Source organism: Saccopteryx bilineata, chromosome 6 (assembly GCF_036850765.1).
Source record: "Saccopteryx bilineata isolate mSacBil1 chromosome 6, mSacBil1_pri_phased_curated, whole genome shotgun sequence".
Taxonomy (NCBI): Eukaryota; Metazoa; Chordata; class Mammalia; order Chiroptera; family Emballonuridae; genus Saccopteryx; species Saccopteryx bilineata.
Genome location: NC_089495.1, coordinates 40227396 through 40248925, shown reverse-complemented (window position 1 = coordinate 40248925; position 21530 = coordinate 40227396). Strand labels below are relative to the sequence as shown.

General features: G+C 39.2%; 1 protein-coding gene across 2 annotated transcripts in view; it reads left to right on the top strand.

Annotated features, from left to right (window-relative positions):
- The window catches only part of MYO16 (myosin XVI), a 596349-nt gene that overhangs the window by 490755 nt on the left and 84064 nt on the right, over positions 1-21530 (top strand). For both annotated transcript variants that reach the window (XM_066236132.1, XM_066236131.1), the window contains exons 29-31: positions 6859-6955; positions 12865-13111; positions 15007-15278. In XM_066236132.1, the coding sequence (XP_066092229.1) occupies positions 6859-6955; positions 12865-13111; positions 15007-15278 (616 nt within the window). The remainder of the gene's footprint in view (positions 1-6858; positions 6956-12864; positions 13112-15006; positions 15279-21530) is intronic.

Below are 21530 nucleotides of genomic sequence, written 5' to 3'. Positions count from 1 at the left end.
TATAGTGAAAGAGATGACTGGTTTTAATGCAAATATGATCTTATATATCTTATCTTTAGGAAATATTTATTAGAATAATGTTCATATTTTAAAGCAATAAAAATTAAAAATTTTAAAGACAACTTTTTTATCAGTAATAATGGAAATGAAGCATTTTCACAGCAAAAGTAAAAAGCATTGACAATAAACTATTTCTATTATACAAAAATATATGGTAATTATTAATAAAAACAGCCCAATATTTATAGACATGGATATGAAATGACTGAAATGACATATCTTAGATAACACTGAGAACAAAAGTAGCATTATTCAATAAGAACTCTGTGCTTAAGAATGCTGTGGACCCGTTAGTGTCTACGGAAGTTTCACATTGATTTTCTGCTCTCAGGAGCATATGGGAGGTTAAAAAGTAGCATCTCTTTTTAGAGAAGTAAAAAAGTGTCACTCCTTCAAAGAGTAATGAAGATAATGTTATGAATGGCTTTGGATGTTGAGCCCAGAAGTATGCATTTTAGCTTACAGGCAATATGGAATCATTAGCAGTTTCTGGAAGATTAATAAATTAGAGGCAGTGTGCGAGGTGAATTGAAGAGCAGGTAAAAAATTAGAGGATTAGTGGCATTCTAGATTTTGGTTTCCAACAGTCTTATATATAAAGTCTATTTCTTGAACCACATTAGATACATGTTTATAAAATGAATGAATTCAAATTGTCCAGATTGTTTTTAAGATTTGATTATTTTAAGGGATTTTTTGTGAATATCTGTGTTCATTTATACCTAGTGTCCATTAAAATGACTTTATTTGAAATTCTTATTTTATTATTTAATTTACTTTTATTTCATTCATCTTAATATATGTAAGTTATGACCTTTATATTTTTCCAACATTCTCTCCTAGACCACAAATATTTCACAGTCAGGTTGAATATTCAGATAAGTATACAAATAACAACAAAATCAGACATCAGTGATATTGTAGAGATAGATACAAGATACGTTAAAGACACAGATATGCTGTTTTAATGAATTCATTATTATATGGTAAAAGCTATGAGAACCAAACCATTGTGATTTAAATGAGTAAGAGCTTATCCAGTGGATGATTTATGTAGAGAAAGGTATTGAGGAAAATAGAAATAGATGATGTTAAACCAGAGGAGGAAAACAAGTTCCCATTTTGGAATGCCAGCAATATGATAACAGTTTGAGAATAGATAAGCAAGAATGCATTGGAAAAGGACCATCCTACAGAAAGTCTAATAAACATTTCAAAAAAGTTTGAACAGTATTCTGAAAAATTATGACCTGCAATTAAATAAGTTTAAGCACAAAAGTAATCTAATGAGGTTGATATTTAGAAAGATCATTGACTCCCAGACAATGAAGGGTGGGCCAATGAAAATGCCCCTATGAAGAAAGGCCAGACATATGCATCTCCTGGGGGGAAGGGGGCGGAGGGTTGTGGTTACCATGCAAACAGGGAAAGTAGGTCCCTCTGGCTCTCCATAGGATGGCAAGCCCTTCTTTTTGTCCCTCTTTGATTGGAAGCAGTAATCAGTGATGATGATGAGGAGGAGGAGGAGGAGGAGGGGGAGGGGGGAAGAAGAGGAGGAAGGTGGAAAGGATCTTTGCAGGTTCCATTAATATCTCCGTCTAGTACAGCCTCCAGACCACCTACACTCCATCACAACCACCACTCCAGCAGCTGTCTGTGTTCCCACAGCCTGCTCCTCTAAAAAAATCCTCTGCAAACTGTAGCAGTAATTGAAGCTTTCGAAGTCATCAATGACAATTTTGTTTAATCTTTTAAAATCTGTCACTTCAGAATAAAAAAGCTAATGGTTTTCTAATAAAAATAGAGATGACTATAATTCACAGATGGTTTACTTTTATAGGAGTCAGAATGACATTAACATTTTAATCTCAGATCAGAACACTCTGCGTCTAGGGAGTGCACAGGGAGAGGCTCAGTAGGAGAACTTTCCAATCTCTCCTTTGCTACGGTTGTGAGAGAAATATATATATATTTTTGTAAGAGAACACAACTAAAATCAAGAATGTAGGTGATCTGAACATTTGGTCTCATTCTGGGGAGTCCTAATTTGTTGGATTGGATACAGCACAGTAAGGCACTGGCTACAGAGAAACTTTACATGAATTCATTCCTTAAAAAAAATTAAAATCACCAATACTTTTATTCTAATCCATCTCACTAACAGACAATATACAATTCTTGCAAATTCAGAATTAACGTGGTCTTGTCTGGTTTTTCCTGATAAAGAATGATTTCTATATTTTTACCCCACTAATTCCTAACATCAGTGATACCAGAGGTGGTAAGGACTGAAGTGCATTATTCAGAATATGTGTTTCCTGAGGAAGAAATCCAAAATACTACTAAAGGGCTAATTTTATTCTGTCAGGAGAATAAAAACATGACAGCCCAAAAGATCAGAAGTCAAACAAATGTTAATATTTTCAATGAATATCTCCAAAACTTACCTATCCACAAATAAATTACATAGTAAAAAATGTGAATGAATATGAAACTGAATCAGTCCATTGGATAACTGTAAAGTATACCAGATAACTGAATGAAGCACTTTTAAAATTATCTGAATGTGATGGCAACACAATACCTAGCCATTTTCACAAATGCTTTAGCTGTGTCTTAACAGGATACTTTTTTTTTTTTTTTTTTTGTGTGTGTGTGTGTGTGTGTGTGTATATATATATATATATATATTTTTTTTTTTTTTTTTCTGAAGCTGAGAATGGGGAGAGACAGTCAGACTCCCGCATGCGCCCGTTCGGGATCCACCCGGCACGCCCACCAGGGGCGATGCTCTGCCCACCAGGGGGCGATGCTCTGCCCATCCTGGGCGTCGCTATGTTGCGACCAGAGCCACTCTAGCGCCTGAGGCAGAGGCCACAGAGCCATCCCCAGTGCCCAGGCCATCTTTGCTCCAATGGAGCCTTGGCTGCGGGAGGGGAAGAGAGAGACAGAGAGGAAGGAGAGGGGGAGGGATGGAGAAGCAGATGGGCGCTTCTCCTGTGTGCCCTGGCCGGGAATCGAACCTGGGACTTCTGCATGCCAGGCCGACGCTCTACCACTGAGCCAACCGGCCAGGGCAACAGGATACTTTTAATATGGATCCAGACTTTAATTCTCTCCCCTTCCGCTGAATCAGAAGCCCTACTTACTTTCAAAGCCCCTGGTTTTACCTCTCCAGGGAGAATTTTTATGGATACTCAAAAACTTACCAGGAGCTTTGGGAACTTGACTGTCCTTCTGGTTCCCAATGTTACTTACCTGTGTAACATTCCACCTGGTACATGCCCTGTGTCTCTCATACCAATCATACCCTTCCCTTCCATTATCCCAGTCCATGGATCCCTGCATAACTTCATTTTTCTGCTTCCAAGTCTGGCTTAACATATAGATCTGTGGAACACTCAGATTGCCTCTCAACTACTTACAAGCAGGTCCTATGTAATCTCTAACATAGGCTGAGAAAAATCCACTTCATCTTCCATATTTATTCCACTTCTAATTTAGCCTTCATATATGAACTGTAAACTGGATGTCTCCTGACGATACTCTATCATAAGGTTTCACTTTTACTCACTTGCTTTGTCTCAGGAGAGGAGACAGGTCAGCCGAATCATTGTTCCCCAATCTTTTCTTATGTCTACATCATTTGTGGACCATTTTCACTCTACTTTTCATTTTCCTTTTACTTCCATCATCATTTGTTTTATCACTGACTGACATCCACAACTCAATCCAGGCTTGCTTAATGACTTCAGGGTTTGGCTTCTATTTTCATTGTCCATCATACCATATTTTCATCATTGAAGACAGCTATCTCTATGACTCATCTTACACCAGGAAGTCACAGTTCCTCATCTTCTTTTTCTAATCTGAACCCATCCTCCTCACATTCCTACCACTTGTAAAATCAAGACTATATCTTCAGATTCTTCAGAAGATGTAAATGTGTGTGTATGTGTGTGCGTGCAAATATACAATGCAATATAATAAGAGAAATAAAAAATCATTCATAAGGTGCTCTGGGAACACAAATTAAAGTCATCAAAGCTCTCCTGAAAGTGAAGACATGAGTATTAAAGATCTAATAATGAAGGTGGGATTTGATTCCAGCTATGAAGGCTAAATAGGGGTTGGCCAACAGACAGGCAACAGTGGAATAATCTTCTAAACTCAAATTGTTGACTACAGTATACTTTGCCAACCAACTACCTTCCAAAGCCAAGCCCAACAATTCATTCTCCAAACAGTTTTAAAAGGCACTTTATAGAATTTAAATACAGTTTCAAAAATTATTTTTATAAAATTTAGATCCAATTCCCCTTTAATTCTTTTGCTTTAACCACATTGCTCATAGGAAAATATCCATGTTTTCCTGGAATACTCTTCATGGTTTGGCCACAAGCTACATGTGCAGCCTCTTCTTTCATCACTCTTCACACAGCTGTACCCAGATGGTTGTTTTCTGCTCCTTGCCTTTCACATGGTAGTTTTTCTGTTCCACACCTTTTCTCACTGTGCCTAGGTACCCTGGAAAAAATTCCTACATATCTTTCAAGACTAAATGGCTTAGATAACATGTTTCCCCGCGAATTCTACCTGATTCTGTCTCGATCACCTCCTGCTCTCTGACAGTCTTTGACCATGACTCTTATCATCATATTGAGTATGTTTTTTTGCTAGATATACTCACTGCTGATTTTTCATATGAGCTCATAGAGAGGGACCTCTTTTGTATCTCTGAAATATAGCAGAATTCTCAAGATAGACTGATTTGGCTTTTTGAATTGCTGTTAGAAATGTCACTGTAAAAGCTCTTGGTCATCTGTCTAACTCTCTGCCTGCCCAGGGAATTCTTAGCTCCATCCTTTTAAGTATGGGATGGAACTAAGAATTCATTCTCCTGTTTGCATTCCATTGGTTTTATGTTTCTTCCGTATATTAGTTCACTTAATGACCATTATTGATTCCACCCATTGTGGAGTGTTACTGGCTATCACTCTTTTAGAGTTTCATTTTGGAACCTAGCTTTGCACGAGTTTTGCCTTTGAGATTTAGTTTCCCACATGAGTAACATACCATAGTCAGGGATGAACAGAAAGATGACATGCTCCCTCCTTCCCAATGCCTGTCTCACAGATTTGTTCTGCACTGCTCACAGACAGTACCAACTGTTCTTCCTGTTGACTGCCAAAATAAGTCAACAGTTGGGAAAGGAGAAAAAGACTGTGCATTATGGAAAATAACCAGGGAGAGAGAATGTCAATACAATTGAGAAAGAAGGAACAACTCTCGGTAGCCACCCACCCAGGCAACTGTCTCAAATTTCAACCAACTAAAAGAAAACTAAGTGAAGAAGAACATCAGTCAACCAGAGGCCTCTGAAACAGAACAGTAGTTGAGAACTTTCTTTGTTGATATAACTAGCCTGACTACCACAGTGCAAGTTCCAGGTTCCAATTCCTTGCAAAACTGTGTGTTTCATTAAGACAACATGGCTAAGAGGAGAGTGTTAGAAGGAAAGATGGAAAGTGACAAAATATGTTTGGAGTAAACTCAGTTTCTATATGAAAAGGTCATAAACTGCATCTGGTTAAGCACTCTGAAGACAAGTCTGACCTATAAACCTTTCCAGGACCTAATGGTATATATATATACATGCAAGCTTCAGGTGTCATTGTGATGTATGACCTAGGCTGTGTGGTGTTATCATTTTAATGTCCCCAGCTTATGCTTGGGGGTGCACACGTTAGACTTCTTCTTATTTCAACGGTGTTTGTCTGAAGTGCTAAGAATATGATTATGAACATATTACAGGGTCTGCCTAAGCAGTGTTTCTTCTTTATCTCACAGAATACCACCTCAGAGCTTCCAAAGCACTCCATGTTAGTATTTACCAGGTTTTTCTTCAGGTGTATCTGTTCCCCCTAAGAGACTGTGAACACTTACCTTGTGAAGGGCATCCCTCACAACTATCACAGCTCTGTGAATTCTTAGAAAATAAGCACAACACACAAGGAAATTATTTTTTAAATGCACGGCATAGCTTATTGTTATGTATTTTTAAGAATTTTCTTTGGTAGCTGTCTTCATCAGTAGCAGCACGTTTGGACTAGCTTGCTTACCCCTCACCTTTTTATTGAAACTAATGAAATTTAAATTTTCTATTGAAGAATGTTCATTGTGCACTACTGTGTATGTGAACACCGAGAAGATTGTTGACTTTATTGAGATGTTTCACTTTGATGTTGCTGTTCTATTGCAGTTGTATACATTCAATTTATAATAACATACAATGTAGTAGAAAATTTTAATTGACGTGAAACAATTTTGTGTGTCCACTGCATGTTTTGTTTTGGTCTTTTTATTTGTTTTTCTTTTTGTAAACTTAACCTCCCTGCTGTGAGTGAGGAAAGAAAAGGGTAATGAAGAAAAGATAGAGGTTTGTCTCTAGAGTGTGAGAATTCATTCAAGGGGATGGTTTTTATCTCCTGATAAAGAGTCAAAGCCAGTCAGCATTTTGTACCACCTGGTACAAGCACCACAACTGTAGTGTGTAGGCACTTGCAAACATTGGGAATAATATGTATGCACAACAAAGATACTGATTAGAACAAAATCTTTGGGACCATGATTAAATGTAATAGTGTTAATAAATAATAAGGAAGATGTACTAGGATTAGTTTTGTTAGCTTTGTTTCTTCAGGTTGTCTTCTGGAAAAAACCCTTGTTCAATGGTTTTCCCATTATCATTTTGGCATCATCGTTCTCTTAAGTGTTTCTCTGCTATTTACGTTTTAGATGGGAGTCCGAAAAGTGTTCCTAAAGTACTGGCATGCCGACCAGCTCAATGAATTGTGCCTACAGCTGCAAAGAAAAATTATCACCTGTCAAAAAGGTAAAAATACACACTAACATATTTGAACTTTTTTCAGTTTTGAAATACAAAATAATTTTGTTCACCCCAGGTTAAATGTCAGTGTGGTCAACATTAGAGTGGACCACTCCATTCATTCCATGATGCCACTTTTGGGCAGTTTTCAGGGACTTAAGAAGTACAGTGTCTTAGTTTGCTCTTTACCTTCTCTAAATGAGCATATGTAAACACTATACTGCTCATGCGTTATTTGATAGTCATCTTAGCTGGTATTTTTATAGCAAATTTTTATCTAAATTATAATTTTTAAGAAGGAATATTCACCTTCTATGATTTATGCATCCACTACCTCTCAAATATTCATGTTCCTAATATATTGATCCAGATAAGAACAGTGTACCTTTGAACCAACAGTGGGAAAAACCCCCATGTGGCACTTAGGTTCAGATATGGAGCCAGATTCCTAAGCCAGTTCAGTCAGCACCATTGGCATGCTCGCGTTGGGAGGCCTGGAACAGCCCGTTAGCCATATCGTATTTTATGTAATTCCGTGTGTGCCTTGGAAAAGTCCTCGACTTCATTTATCCTTTGTGAAGCAATGATAATATCTGGAGTATTATCCTTGATAACAGATAGGACTTTTTCATTTTAGCTTTGAGAGAATGTTTCAAATTTTTTTCCTATCCAAACCCAAGTGAGCATCAAAAATGGGTACATGTTAACAATCATAATTATACCTCATATTAAACATACATACTTAATGGGTTTTTAATTTGTTTAATAATTATATATTATAAATATAATTTTCAAAGAAAGGTTAAAGCAGAAAAATTAATCTATATGCTAGTTATTGGTAGAACTTGTAATGAGCTTAGCTTTCTGATATATTTGAAACTGTTGAAAACAAGCAGAGACAACTCAGAGGATGCAGAAATCAGTTCTATTCTGTTCAAGCCTCTGTTTCTTTGAAACTCTGTGGCCTCATCCAGGCATTCTCCTCATGAAATATCCAATCTCTCATCATTTTCTGTGGATAAATTTCTTACTACACTCTAGTCCATCAAACAATTTTATTCAGAATTTAGCAATTTCAGTCCAAGTAATGCTCAAAATTCAGAACCTTTTTTTTAAGTAAAAAGACCCTCCCAGACCTCTGAGGCTCCACAGGAAGGCAGTGGGCATGGTTCTTACTCCTGCCTACCCTGGTGTATGCACACCTTCCGGCCCTCCAGAGCTGACAAAGGGAAGAAGAAGTGAGGGGACAGAGCAGCTCTTCTGTCTACTGTCACCACTATCATCTGGCCTTGGGTTCTTATGGTGGGGCAAATAGGTGTTCAGTGGCTCTTTGAATATGTGGGCACATGTCAGCACTTCTCTGCATTACCCACCTGAGAACTGGCAAGACCTCTCCTTTGGACCTATAATCCCCCCCCTTAGCCATTGGGCATCCCTTGGACACTCCTTGACCAGGTCTAAGTGCTCGCTAAGAAGTCTCTTTAAATGACTCCAAGCAGACATCTCTGTCTTGAAACCATTTCTGGCAGGGAGAGCCTCACTGTGGGGCCTGACAAGTGCAGCTTCTCCCAGTAGAGCCGCCCTGCGCTGAGTGCCAGGCAGCGGCCACTGATGCAGCATCAGTCTTCCCAGGATTCACGGTCCGCTGGGTCCACCAAACGCCAAACTCCAGAGTCACGTAACAAGTTCTTTGGGTGGTCCTCCGAGGGCACTTTCTCCAGGCTGGAGGTGAGGACAGCGGGGGGAAGCTCGGGTCAGGGAAAGGTCCTGTCTCACCTTTCGGTATCTCTGGCTTCTCTGTGGGTGATGATAATCTGGCCTACTTAATTTTGTCCTTCACCAGTAGAGAGAGGGGCTGGGCTCACAGGTCTATCCTGGACCACACCTTTGCATTTTCTGTGTGTGTGGTCAGCCCGGACAAAGCAACATGAGATCTGAGTGCCTGCAGCCTCAGCACAAGCTAAGAATGGCTAGAAATGTTCAGCCCCAGGCCCCATCCCAGACCTTGTGAATCAGAATCTACATTTGCAAATTCAGCTGAAATTAGAATAAGAAGAATCCCATTTACAAGACCAGTGTTATAATCACCAAGTTATGGAGTCAACTGAGATTCTCATTTAATATCATGTTGTATGAATGTGGAATGGAGTCTAAAATCCTCCTGGAAATTTTCCTTAAATATAATCAGAAGAATGTGCCCTAGCTGGCTAGCTTGGTTGGTTAGAGCGTCTTCCCAAAGCCCAGAGGTTGCCATTTTGATCTCCAGTCAGGGCACATCCATACGGGAACAGATTGATGTTCCTGTCTCCCTCCCTCTCCTTTCTCTTTCTCCCTTCCTTCTCTCTAAAATCAATCAATCAATCAATAAAAAATTGTGTAAGTGGAACACTATGTACCTTGTCTTCCATCAGGGGTACTCCCTAGAAATTTCTCTTCTATTCAGTTACAAAGATTAAGTTGTTGTTCCCTGCTGACCTGACGCAGAAGAAATGAGCAGAACTCTAGCTATCTCTTCACCTCTAAAGACGGAAATTGAAAATGGACTAAAAAATGACATTAAGGTGAAAACCATAACTTCACATTGCATAAATGAAATAAAGGATATAAAAGCATTTTTAAAATTTTAGGCTCTTAAACGAAAGCATTATTGATTTTTATTTTTATATCTGTTGGACGAGTTCCCTCAGTACTTTCTGCTGCTATGAAATTTGCTCAAAATTTATAATAATCTGGTGTCATATCCAGTTTTTCAAGAGTTTTCATTCTTTCTTTGCAAATGTTAGGGGGAAGAAAGCTGTAAGTTTTAATCTTAAATTTAACCATTTTAAACTCAAATTATTCCTAAAAGAATTCTTTTTCTGACTCTCTGTTCATTTTGTCTTGAACGGAACTTAAAAATCTGAATACTGTAGGTGTCAAAAAAGCAGTCTTTTGAAATCATCAGAAAGAGACTAAGTATCAACATATGTTTGTAGCAAATTTATTTGTATCGGTTATCCCTTATTAAAGATAGAAGTTTTTAGCAACTGGTAGAACATTTTTAAAGAATTGGAAAAAGTTCTGGTCTGAAATGTGAGAGAATGGAATCCTATGTATGTGGAACAATAGATTCCGGGTGAATGTGAACACAGTGAATAGCTCGGCTGTAGTCGGAGGCCACAAGAAGTCTGGCATATCCGCATTAATCTTTCCTTTATTCCAAGAGATTAAATATCTTGAGTATACCTTCATGTTCACCCTTCCAAAAGTCAATGTTTCAGTTTATTTAAATCTAACAGAATTAGCAAGGGAACCAGCCAGTTTGAATTCTGCTTCTCCCTCTCAGTGTGCCCATCACATGGTTAACACTTCTGCCCTTTGCTCTGCATTTCATCTTTCTGGAAGTCTGCTTGTACCTTTTACTGTTTAAATTTTTTCCCCTTTAGATTAGTTCAGCATGACTGTTTTACAGTTAATTCAATACCACTGCATTCCAAAGTAACTAAACATTTAGTATTGCCATCTGAAGGAAAAGCCTTAAGCATTTTAGATGTCTGCATAACACTTGCCTCTGAAGCCATAATTGTGGAAATTTCTGTTCAGTTTTCCACCCGTAATCAAGAAAAGGCATCAAATGAATATCATAGATAACCCACACATTTGTTTTTCTGTAGCCATGATCTGTTTCAAAGTCCTCAGTGTTTCATAGCCTTTCTCTTTCCTCCCCTACAGATGAGGATAAAGTGTCTTTGTTATACACACTGATTTCCCCTGAAAGTGTAGATCTCCTTGTAATCTGAGCAATTCCCTCTAGTCTTAGAAATTTATAAATGGATGGGATGGCAACCCTGAGTCAAAATGCCCAAATGGTAATTCCTGCCCCTGTGTCTGTCCACAGCAACCATGAACAGGGCCATTTTGCTCCTGTGGACATGATTAGATACTGGATTAGAACCCCTGTTTCCGGAAACAGCCTGATCCATTTAAACCCCATGCTCAGTGTTACAAAGTTCTGCCTTACACTGATCACAAACATCCTGCCTATGACTTCCCTGTTGGTGACCTGCTCTCTGCAGAGCAACAACAGATCATGCCTTTGTGCTTGGAGGCTGTGGAAATGAGCTTGGCCTGATGATCAGACTAAAATCCTGGCTCTTCTATTCACTGGTTGTGTTTATTTGGAAGAAGATACATTGAACCCAGAATAAGAATTTACTAAAACATTCTAATCTCATATTAAAAAAGGGATATCTGGCCATGGCCAGTTGGCTCAGCGGTAGAGCGTCGGCCTGGTGTGCGGAAGTCCTGGGTTCGATTCCCGGCCAGGGCACATAGGAGAAGCGCCCATTTGCTTCTCCTCCCCCCCTCCTTCCTCTGTCTCTCTCTTCCCCTCCCGCAGCCAAGGCTCCATTGGGGCAAAGATGGCCCGGGCGCTGGGGATGGCTCCTTGGCCTCTGCCCCAGGCGCTAGAGTGGCTCTGGTCGCGGCAGAGCGACGCCCCGGAGGGGCAGAGCATCGCCCCCTGGTGGGCAGAGCGTTGCCCCCTGGTGGGCGTGCCGGGTGGATCCCGGTCAGGCACATGCGGGAGTCTATCTGACTGTCTCTCCCCGTTTCCAGCTTCAGAAAATAAATAAATAAATAAATAAAAAAGGATATCTAAATTCAGTAGTGATAACACTAAAGGCAAAAATCCTTAACCTGAATGAAGACATGAAGGTATTATTTGTAAGACCTATGACACTGTAATAAGGTCTCACTAAGCTTCTCTTTCTTTGTCTACAAAATGGAGATAAGGATATATTACTTATCATTGAATTGGGGCACTAAATGATGAAATAGTGTTCCTATCACATGGAAGTGCCTTTAAATTGTACTCATTTTTATTTTCAAGTCTTACATGTGTGCTGACATATTAGCAATTTCAGAATGTGTTCACTCACTTGTTTCTCACAATTCTTACACATTTTCTTGGCCAGCTTTCCCAGAGAGCAGGAGAGCAGGAAGGATGTCCTATTTTTCTACACAATCTCTGCCTGGACTCTTAAACACAGTGTTAGTTTTCCTAGGAGTTAAATCACAGTCCTATTGACAATATGTGCATGATGTTTTCAAAGACTAATTCCAGGATCCTCAGCACTTCTGTTATAATCTGATTTAATGAAAGATCATCAGTTGGAACCACAACCCAAAATTCCACAAACCCCATTTGAACCTATTTTTTTTTTATTTTCTGAAGTTAGAAACCGGGAGAGACAGTCAAACAGACTCCCGCATGCGCCCGACCAGGATCCACCCGGCATGCCCACCAGGGGGCGACGCTCTGCCCACCAGGGGGCGATGCTCTGCCTCTCCAGGGGGTCGCTCTGCCACGACCAGAGCCACTCTAGTGCCTGGGGCAGAGGCCAAGGAGCCATCCCCAACGCCCGGGCCATCTTTGCTCCAATGGATCCTCGGCTGAGGGAGGGGAAGAGAGAGACAGAGAGGAAGGAGAGGGGGAGGGGTGGAGAAGCAGATTGGCGCTTCTCCTTGTGTGCCCTGGCCGGGAATTGAACCTGGGACTTCTACACACCAGGCCGACGCTCTACCACTGAGCCAACCGGCCAGGGCCCTGAACCTAGTTTTTTTTTCATTGGCTTTAGTCCAGTCCATCAATGTCCAGCCTTTCAAACCAAAATAAGTGTGGAAACTTGATTATCACATTACCTGCACGATCTCATTCAATTTAAGCATTTGTGTCTCCAGTGTTATCATAACTGAATTTAGATATTCTTTTTAGTACAACATTAGAATGTTTTATAAGTTTTTGTACTGAGTTAAATATCTCATTTTGTAGCTGCTGAGACATAAATGTATTGTGACTTTTGTTTGTGCCCATCTGTTTTTTTTCTGCTTTTCCTTCTCTCACTGACCCCTGATTGCATTCTTTTATGTGAAAGTTATAAGAGGATTTCTGGCACGCCAACACTTGCTTCAGGAAAGAAGCATCAGGCAGCAAGAGGTCACGTCCATCAACAGCTTCCTGCAGATTACAGAGGACATGGGGCTAAAGACCTATGATGCCCTGGTTATTCAAAATGCTTCAGACATTGCCCGGGAAAATGACCGGCTCCGGAATGAAATGAATGCTAATTACCACAAGGAGAAGTTGGAGGCCAGGAGCAAGCAAGAGGAAGGAACCAAAAGGTAAAGGCAAATAGAATGTAACTATAACTCTCTATGTAATTGACTCAGTGGAATGAAGAAAGTTTCTATAAACCTTAAGGCAAAGTTCAATCAACAGTAACTACCGGAACTGACCGGTGTGCACACATGGTTTATTTGAAACCTCATAATAATCCAAGGGGGTTCTTTTTCTCTGCTATCTTTTCATGAATTACTTGCTGTCTGTGTTAGTTTAGTCATATGGAATAATTATTGCTTCACTCACAGTGCTTGCACCCCTTATCATCTCAAGCACAAAGTTTGAAGGCATCTAATATCTCTGTCTTAGCTGGGTTCTCGACAAGTGCCGTGCGTGTAAGGCTGACTCATAGAAGCTTCTGGAAATCTGATCAAAAAAAAAGAAAAATGGAGAAGCCACTCTGAAAACATAAATATAGTGAAATCAATAAATGGTTGTATAGCTGTTTTCCTCAGTAAACTGTCACATTTTCTTTGCCTATAAGGAAGGCTTTGGAGAAAGCTTCTTATTTTAAAGTTCAGTTTGGAGACTGAACTTGAAATAGAAATTTAGGGATGACCTGATCCTTCTCCATTTCATCATTCTTGTCTCTCCATGAATGATGAGGACACCTGTCATCCATCCATAATACCCATTCCTGGGATGGCAGGGACATGGGTCCCTTGGGTTCTAATGCACTGTCAAGGAGATGCTTGTTTTTTTTCATAGAAAACTTGATAATACCTGGTTGTTTCTCAATGAAATGACTCCCCTTTGTAATGCCTGCCTATGTCAAATGATTTTTTTATTTAAGTGGAAATGGTGATGTGTCTTTTGCTAATTAGCTTCAAATATCTCAGTGATTAAATACTGAAAAAAAATCTCTTTGTATGAAAAACTGTAATTAAACATTGCAGGGAAAACAAATTATCCACTGAGTGCCATGCTTTCATCTTCAGCTGGTTCATTTTCTGCATGGGCGTCTGGCTCTGCCTTGTGGTAGATCCTAGCCCTGTTGGTGCTCTGCTACACAGAGATATAATTATAAAAGCAAATGCTCGGAGACTCTTTGTAAAATGAATGCATTGGCATCTCGGTAGTACATGATTACATTGACATGTGAAGCCAGGAGGAGTTTTTTTTTTTTAAACCAGATAACTATTAATTTGATATGACTTCCAGAATAATGTTTGTTATTTTCTCTGCTGGAGCTAAACAGCCACCCCAATTTCTCAATTTGATTATGTGTTCATTTGTGTGATATAAAATTAAGTGCAGAAGTATTTGTCTATTTATTTATTGAATATCAGCAGGTCACTTGGCATTGGACAAACAGTTGGAGTAACAGAAGAAAAATGATAACTCTGTACATTATTAAGTAATTGTCTATGGGGTTTAAAATGGTAAGAGAAAAAGAGAGAGAGAGAAAATGTACATCTTTGGTAGTTTTAAGTATATACTGTTTTGCAAGGGGAAGCGGCGATGAACTCCCAACATTTGATGCCTCAGTAACTCTCTATTAAGATGGATTCTCCAAAAATTATCATTCAGATTGAAATTTTTGTTTTTTGATTTGCTTAATAATCAGAGTGTGAAAAATTCATTCAGTGAATGCCTGATAGAAAATGTAGCACTTCTTAAGAAGTGCTGCATTTGTGTGAAATTTTTTTTTAAGTAATAATGATGAATTGCCAACACGCTCATTTATCAGAAAGCAAGGGCTGGGAGGTGGGGCAGCTTTCTCTGGGTGTGCCAGTTACCAGAGTGCTGCACATGCATGCGTCCTTCAGCCTCAGCGGGGAAGGCTGTGTACCAAAAAGCCCTGATTATGTCTGGTTGAGCGGGTTCATTGTTAACCTCTGAATAATGCATCGGGGCCTCTCTGGTGGGGTGCTGTTTGTGTTTTGTTCCCCTCAAGAACTGAAGACAGGGGTGCACCCAGACATTTCCACTGCAGCTCCATCCCAGTCCCCATGGCTGTGGACAGCCTGGTGCAGTCCCTAGCTGGCCCGTCCACCCGGTCTCCTTCTCTGCATTCGGTGTTCAGCCTGGATGACAGCAGTGGCCTCCCATCACCACGGAAACAGCCTCCGCCCAAGCCAAAGAGGGACCCCACCACACGGCTGAGTGCCTCCTATGAGGCTGTGAGCGCCTGCCTGTGGGCCGCAGCCAAGGAATCATCGACTGAAGGTTAGCCACAGGGAAGGAGGAAGCTGGCTTGTTGGGTTATTGATGCACTGACTTCCGGTTTCCGAGTGCCCCATGGCAGCATTGTTATCCTAATATATTTTTAATAGGAATAATCCAATTGTCTGCTTGCCAGCAGCTCTTTAATCATTAAATATAAATAATGTGTATTCAAATCTGTAAGCCTCTTAGAAAAAAGCTACTTATATATAATTTCCTTAACTCCCATTCCCACTTCCACATTGAATGGGGAGACTCAAACCAGAGAAATTCAGAAAGTTAGTCACCAGCCCACGTAGATGTTTACTACTTAAAACCCTAAAAATATTTATTAGGCTTCCTTCTTATTACAATAGAATTAAAATTAACCTTATTTTATTATGCAGTAAGTAAAACAATGTACTTAGATGAGAGTCAAGATATTGCAGGATTCAGTGAGTGAAAATTTTGGAACTAGATAACAAAAGTTTCTGCATTTATGACCCAGAATTTTTATGCAAAATGGGGGAAAAAATTACTCTTTAGTCTCAATCAACTATCTCATCGATGAGTTCATGTGACTATTGTTGCTTAATTATTAACTTTTAGAATTGGGAAAAAAGAAGAAACACTTCATTGCAAACATTTGCTAGTTTCACAGATTTTATTTATTACTTAGTAAAAACTAGGCCCTATTCTCCCATTCAAGTACTAACCAGGCCTAACCCTGCTTAGCTTCTGAGATCAGATGAGATCGGGTGCATTCAAGGTGGTATGGCCGTAGACATACTAGGCCCTATTCTAAGCCAGGGGCATATACAATCAGTGAAACAAACGGAAACACTTCCCTTCATGGAGTTTGCATTCTAATGGGGGAAGACAAGTGGTAAACATAATAAACAAGCAAAAACAGTAACTATCTTAGAAGAGGATGCTGCAGAGAAAAATAAATATTGGTAGAAGTGGTAGTGCAAGGTGAGGGAGCTGAAATTTTAAATAAAATGGCTGTGCAGGTTTTACCAGAAAGATATTATCTGAACATAAGATGGAATACAATTCCTTCAGTAAATAAACGGACCAAGGCCCTGGCCGGTTGGCTCAGTGGTAGAGCATTGGCCTGGCGTGCAGAAGTCCTGGGTTCGATTCCCGGCCAGGGCACACAGGAGAGGCGCCCATCTGCTTCTCCACCCCCCCCTTCCTCTCTGTCTCTCTCTTCTCCCACAGCCGAGGCTCCATTGGAGCAAAAAGATGGCCCGGGCGCTGGGGATGGCTCCTTGGCCTCTGCCCCAGGCGCTAGAGTGGTTCTGGTCGCAACAGAGCGATGCCCCTGATGGGCAGAGCATCGCCCTCTGATGGGCGTACTGGGTGGATCCTGGTCGGGCGCATGCGGGAGTCTGTCTGACTGCCTCCCCGTTTCCAGCTTTGGAAAAATACAAAAAAAATAAAAAATAAAAAATAAATGTACCAAAAAAGCACAGGGAAGCCATCAGCTCATCTCTGGGAAGAGATGGCTGACTCCGAGGAGACAGTGTCAAGTCCGTAGGCCAGGAGACTGGAGCAAAGAGTACACTCTCGTTATCTTCAAAGATGCTTTTTGTTGGTTGCTATAAGAGAGAATAGATTTTTGAGAGAATTTTTAGTTTAAAAAATGTTGCTATCCTAATAATGTATGAGTCATGCTACAATAATGCTTAGATGGGGTTGTAGGTAAAATTTATAACTTTGGGAAGAAGAGCCCAAGTGTGTATCTTTAGTGTCATGGTAATAAGGACAACAGAAGGTGGAAAATGACATTAGGGAAATCATCTAGAGGAGAGTTTTCAGGTGGATATAGATGTGAAAACAGACCTCCATAGAAACAAGGCATTCCAATATGCATACATAAGAACCTAATACTCTAAAGATATCATACACTCCCTAAGAAAGTAGAAAAAAATCACATTTCCCTCATTATTACTTTTATACCTCTGTACTAGATTTATGGCATTATGTACCATAGTGCCAAAAAGCTGTGATTGAAATATGAAAAAAGCTTTTTTATGTGGCATATTGAAAGAAGAATAGTATTTAACAGTCTAAGACTAATGAGAAGGGAAGATATGAAGTAAAGACTCAAAAGAGCATCAGAAATTGAAAAAAAATATAGCAAAGAAGATTAAAAATTGCAGTGCATATAAAATAGAGCCCCATCCAGACTTGAACACTGCAAACAAGCTCTATAAATTTGGAAGAGTAGGCCTCAGAATAGCCTGTAAAGTCTAAAAGCACTTTCCCTTGTGTGCATATTAAAAGATTAGTTATCCTGAAATTGAGATTTTAGAGTGACCAGATGCCAAGTAGTCATACCATTGTGACAAGAAATAGAATACTGAGGGTAAAGTTGATGTCTCTCATATACGCAGCCAAAACATGTCAGTTAAGCAAAAGGTATTTAAAAAAATCATGGGAGATAAAAATATATTTCAAATATTAATAAAATGACAAAGGAAAAGATGAATGAAGAAAATGCAAGAAAGACCGCAATTGTCAAGTTCTGTCCTTCCTTACCGCTGTGGGGAAATCACAAGGCTCAAAAGCCTTGTGTAAAATGTATGACATGATTCATTAGACTTGCAAGAATTTTATGTAAAATTCAATTGGAAACCAATTTCAGCTCACATATGAGTCAGGTGTTGATAGGTGTCTCCCACACAGATCACACCCCAAGGAAGATACATTTTTTAGAGGCTTGTAAAAGGTCCAGTCCATAAATAAGTTCTTTTTTTCTCTAAGTTATTTATTCTTTTCCCACAATTTTTGATTCCTAGTCTTGGTGACTTTACCATCACCACCATATCTCCTATGGCTGCAGATAACTTCCTATATTTTTGAATGTGCTCTAAATATATATTTAAGAATAAAAATAAATAACTGCATAGTCAGATCAAGCTGGTGTTAGTTTTTGTAGCATTAGCAGTCAGGAGCCAATAGAAGGACTTAGTCACTCAGGCCATCACTGCTCTGGATTTCTGTTTTATAATCGCAAAGATGGCGACACTCTGTGACAATACCACCATCATCAATGAATATGGTCCTGTTTGTGCTCTTGTGACAGGAGCTACAGGTGTCCAATAGAGTATCCACTAGTAACCTGTGGCTATTTAAATTTGAATTTAAATAAAATAAAATTTAAAATTGAGTCCTTCAGCCATTACCTTTTCAATACTCAACAGCCACAAATATGGAATTTTCCATCCTCACAGAAAATTCTATCAGACAGCATTGATTCTCAGAGCTTCAGGTTTTTACCACAGGGGCAATACAGTAAGTCCTCACTTAATGTCACCCATAAATGTCACCCATTAGCTCTGTGATGTTAACCTAAACAGATATTACCATAGATTAATGGATATAAACAAGAATTAAGTTCCTATAACATCTCATCAATAATGGTACCACGATGCACAAAATGACACTATTTGAGGAGATGCTGTCCTGAGGTTTTTGCACCTACTAAGATGTCACAAATGTATCCTTTTTTCTGCAAAAAATTTGGGAGAAAATTTGATCACTACTTAAAATGTTCTGTGACCCCTAATTTCTTAAGAGCAAGGAACACAACTGAGGCCAATTTATTATCTGAGCCACTCTTTTGGGCCTATTAAAAGTAAGTTCAAGTTCATTTCTTTCACAAATAAAACTGCTAATCAATTCAGAAGGTTGTAGAGTGAAAAGAGAGCAAATTGGAGAATGAAGGCTCAGAACCTTACAGAAACCAATAATTAGGTCACATTAAAGTCTTCATCTTTGTGGCCAGTCTTGTTCTTATTAGCACATGACTTTCATATCGGTTTTTTATGCAGTAAACATGTGGTCATAAAGAGAGGCAAGAGAGAGGGCTTTTTTTTTTTCATTTCTTTTGTACCTGAGAATCTTGAAACACTTTTATGGGCCAGTAAATTTTAATGCTTGTTTGCAAACTGTTAATAAGCCAAAGACAAGTATTTGAAAGGACTATTTTTTAAAAGTCTGGGGTTACTTTTTACAGTGACTAGGAAAGGAAAAAGAGGGAACTGGCTTCACTTTCTCTTTGCAAGGGAGCTCCCGGTTCTACTGACCATCTGGAGAGAAGAGCTAATTCTGCAACCCCAGCATGCAGGTTTTCTTTTAAACACCATGATGCCTGGATAGTGAAATGGCAACTGGAGCCTCCATCATTTTATCTTTTGTGATGTGACCTCCACTGCCACCCTCCCTTCAGACTCCAGCAGCCCATTCCTTATAAATAACGCCTTAAGGAACCCTTTTTTTTATTTATTGCCATACAATTCCCTTTTCAACAAAATTCAGTTCATATGTATAGAAACAAGAATGGTTCGGCTGTGGGACTTCATTTGGAAATAACGTTCTGTTTCTTTTATTCTTTTACTGTTTCATGTGCATCTGTATTCCAGACATCATTTGACACACAGTAGGCACTCCGTAAATACGTAGTGAACAAATAAATAAATGTTATAGAAATGTATTTCTTTACGCTGCTTTCATTCAGGCAGAATTAGCTATATGTTAGTAAGTTGTAATGAGCACAGTTTGGCAAGGTTCAGAATGTCCCATTAAAATTTCTGTATTTTTTTTTGTCAGCATATATTTTAGCAGAAGTTCCTTTATGATTTTTTTTCTATTACCTGAAATTTATAGATTAGGTCTTTCTGTAATCCCTGTCCTAAGAATGTGTTATTGGACAAAACAGGAGAACATGAGCACATGTTTCACCATTTATGTTACATTTGTACATTCAACACATATTAACTATGTGATTTCATGAGTTTGGCTCTTCCCTGAAGACGCCAGTGGGGAGATAAATGGGCAAACAAATGATGAGATAAGCAGAGTAATAACAAAGAGAACAGGATGGAACAGAGCAAGAGGGACTAACCCTGGCTGGGAATTGAGGAAAGGTCTGAAAGGACATTTATGGTGCCTTTGGAATGCTGTCCAAAGAGTAAAGATGTGATGAGAGCTAAGGTCATGGGCTCCTCCTATACACACACAATGAAGCGATATTGCAAGGTTGCAAGACATCAGCTCAGTAGAAGCTGTTTTCGTCCATTTTGAAGCTGGTTGTAAATTGATACGGCATTCACTCACGTATGCAGCGGGCCACCAGCCAGCTAGTTGGCATTCATTCAGGCATTCTTTATATCCTGTGCTAGGTGCTGAGTTTGTTCTGAAGCTAGGCAAAATCACACTGGAAGAATTGGAATACAATGGCTACATGCATACAGAGATACGAACATTTTCTGGTTGAACAAGTTCTTATTTCTTTTTCTTATAGATTAATTATGTAGGCATCTTGTTCTTAATGATAAGAGGGCCAAATAACCTGTATCCTGGAGCAGTGGGTGACTTAAAAGTCACCCCACATGCCTTAGCAACAAAGTCAAAAGGAAAGTATTTTGTATAAGAAAATTGTTATCTCCTAACAGAACTTAAAATGGTACAAGTCCTTAGACCACTGCACAGTAGCTCAGATAAAAGTCAGGTTTATAAAATAGTAAGACATCTTGAGAATGTGGAATTTAACCCTAAAGTTACTGTTAGGACACCAATATTTGCCCTAAAGATGATCTGTGACCATGAAATGTCTACCTGACACCATCTCATTGACATTGTTAAGTATTCACAAGAGTTTTTACTCACAAATCTTAGGGCTAAAATATAGGGTTAGGAAAACTCTTAATGTAAATTAATCTTTAGTAGCCCTTCAATTCATATTTTCAAATGACCTATTAGCAAGCACTTGTATGGATACACACACATAAGCATAAAGAAATAGCGAGAAACCAAATTATTCTTTAATTCTGTAACTGTGATGTTCTAATTTTAGTTTTTGAAGAATGAAGCTTTTCAGTTCTATCCCCAGAGATTATAATTTATTGGTTATGGAATATGACAAGGAACTGTGCTGCCTACATTCTCAATAAAATACCTGTGATTGATATTGCTGAACCACACTCAAAGGAACCCTATTCTATCGATCAATCATTAATTTCTGATTGTGTAACAATAAGGTAATGATAATAACAACTGACACTTATTTAGTGTTTATTATGTGCTGGGCATTATGCTAAGTGTCTTTAATCTTTAAAACTACTCACTGGGGTGGGATATCATTGTGATCCCTCTATAGATGAGGACACTGAGTCAAGATACAGTGCTATAACCTGCTCCATGTCATTCATCCAAGGCAGTCAGATTCTAGAGGACGGTCTCTTGCCTAACTCCTAACTAAATATA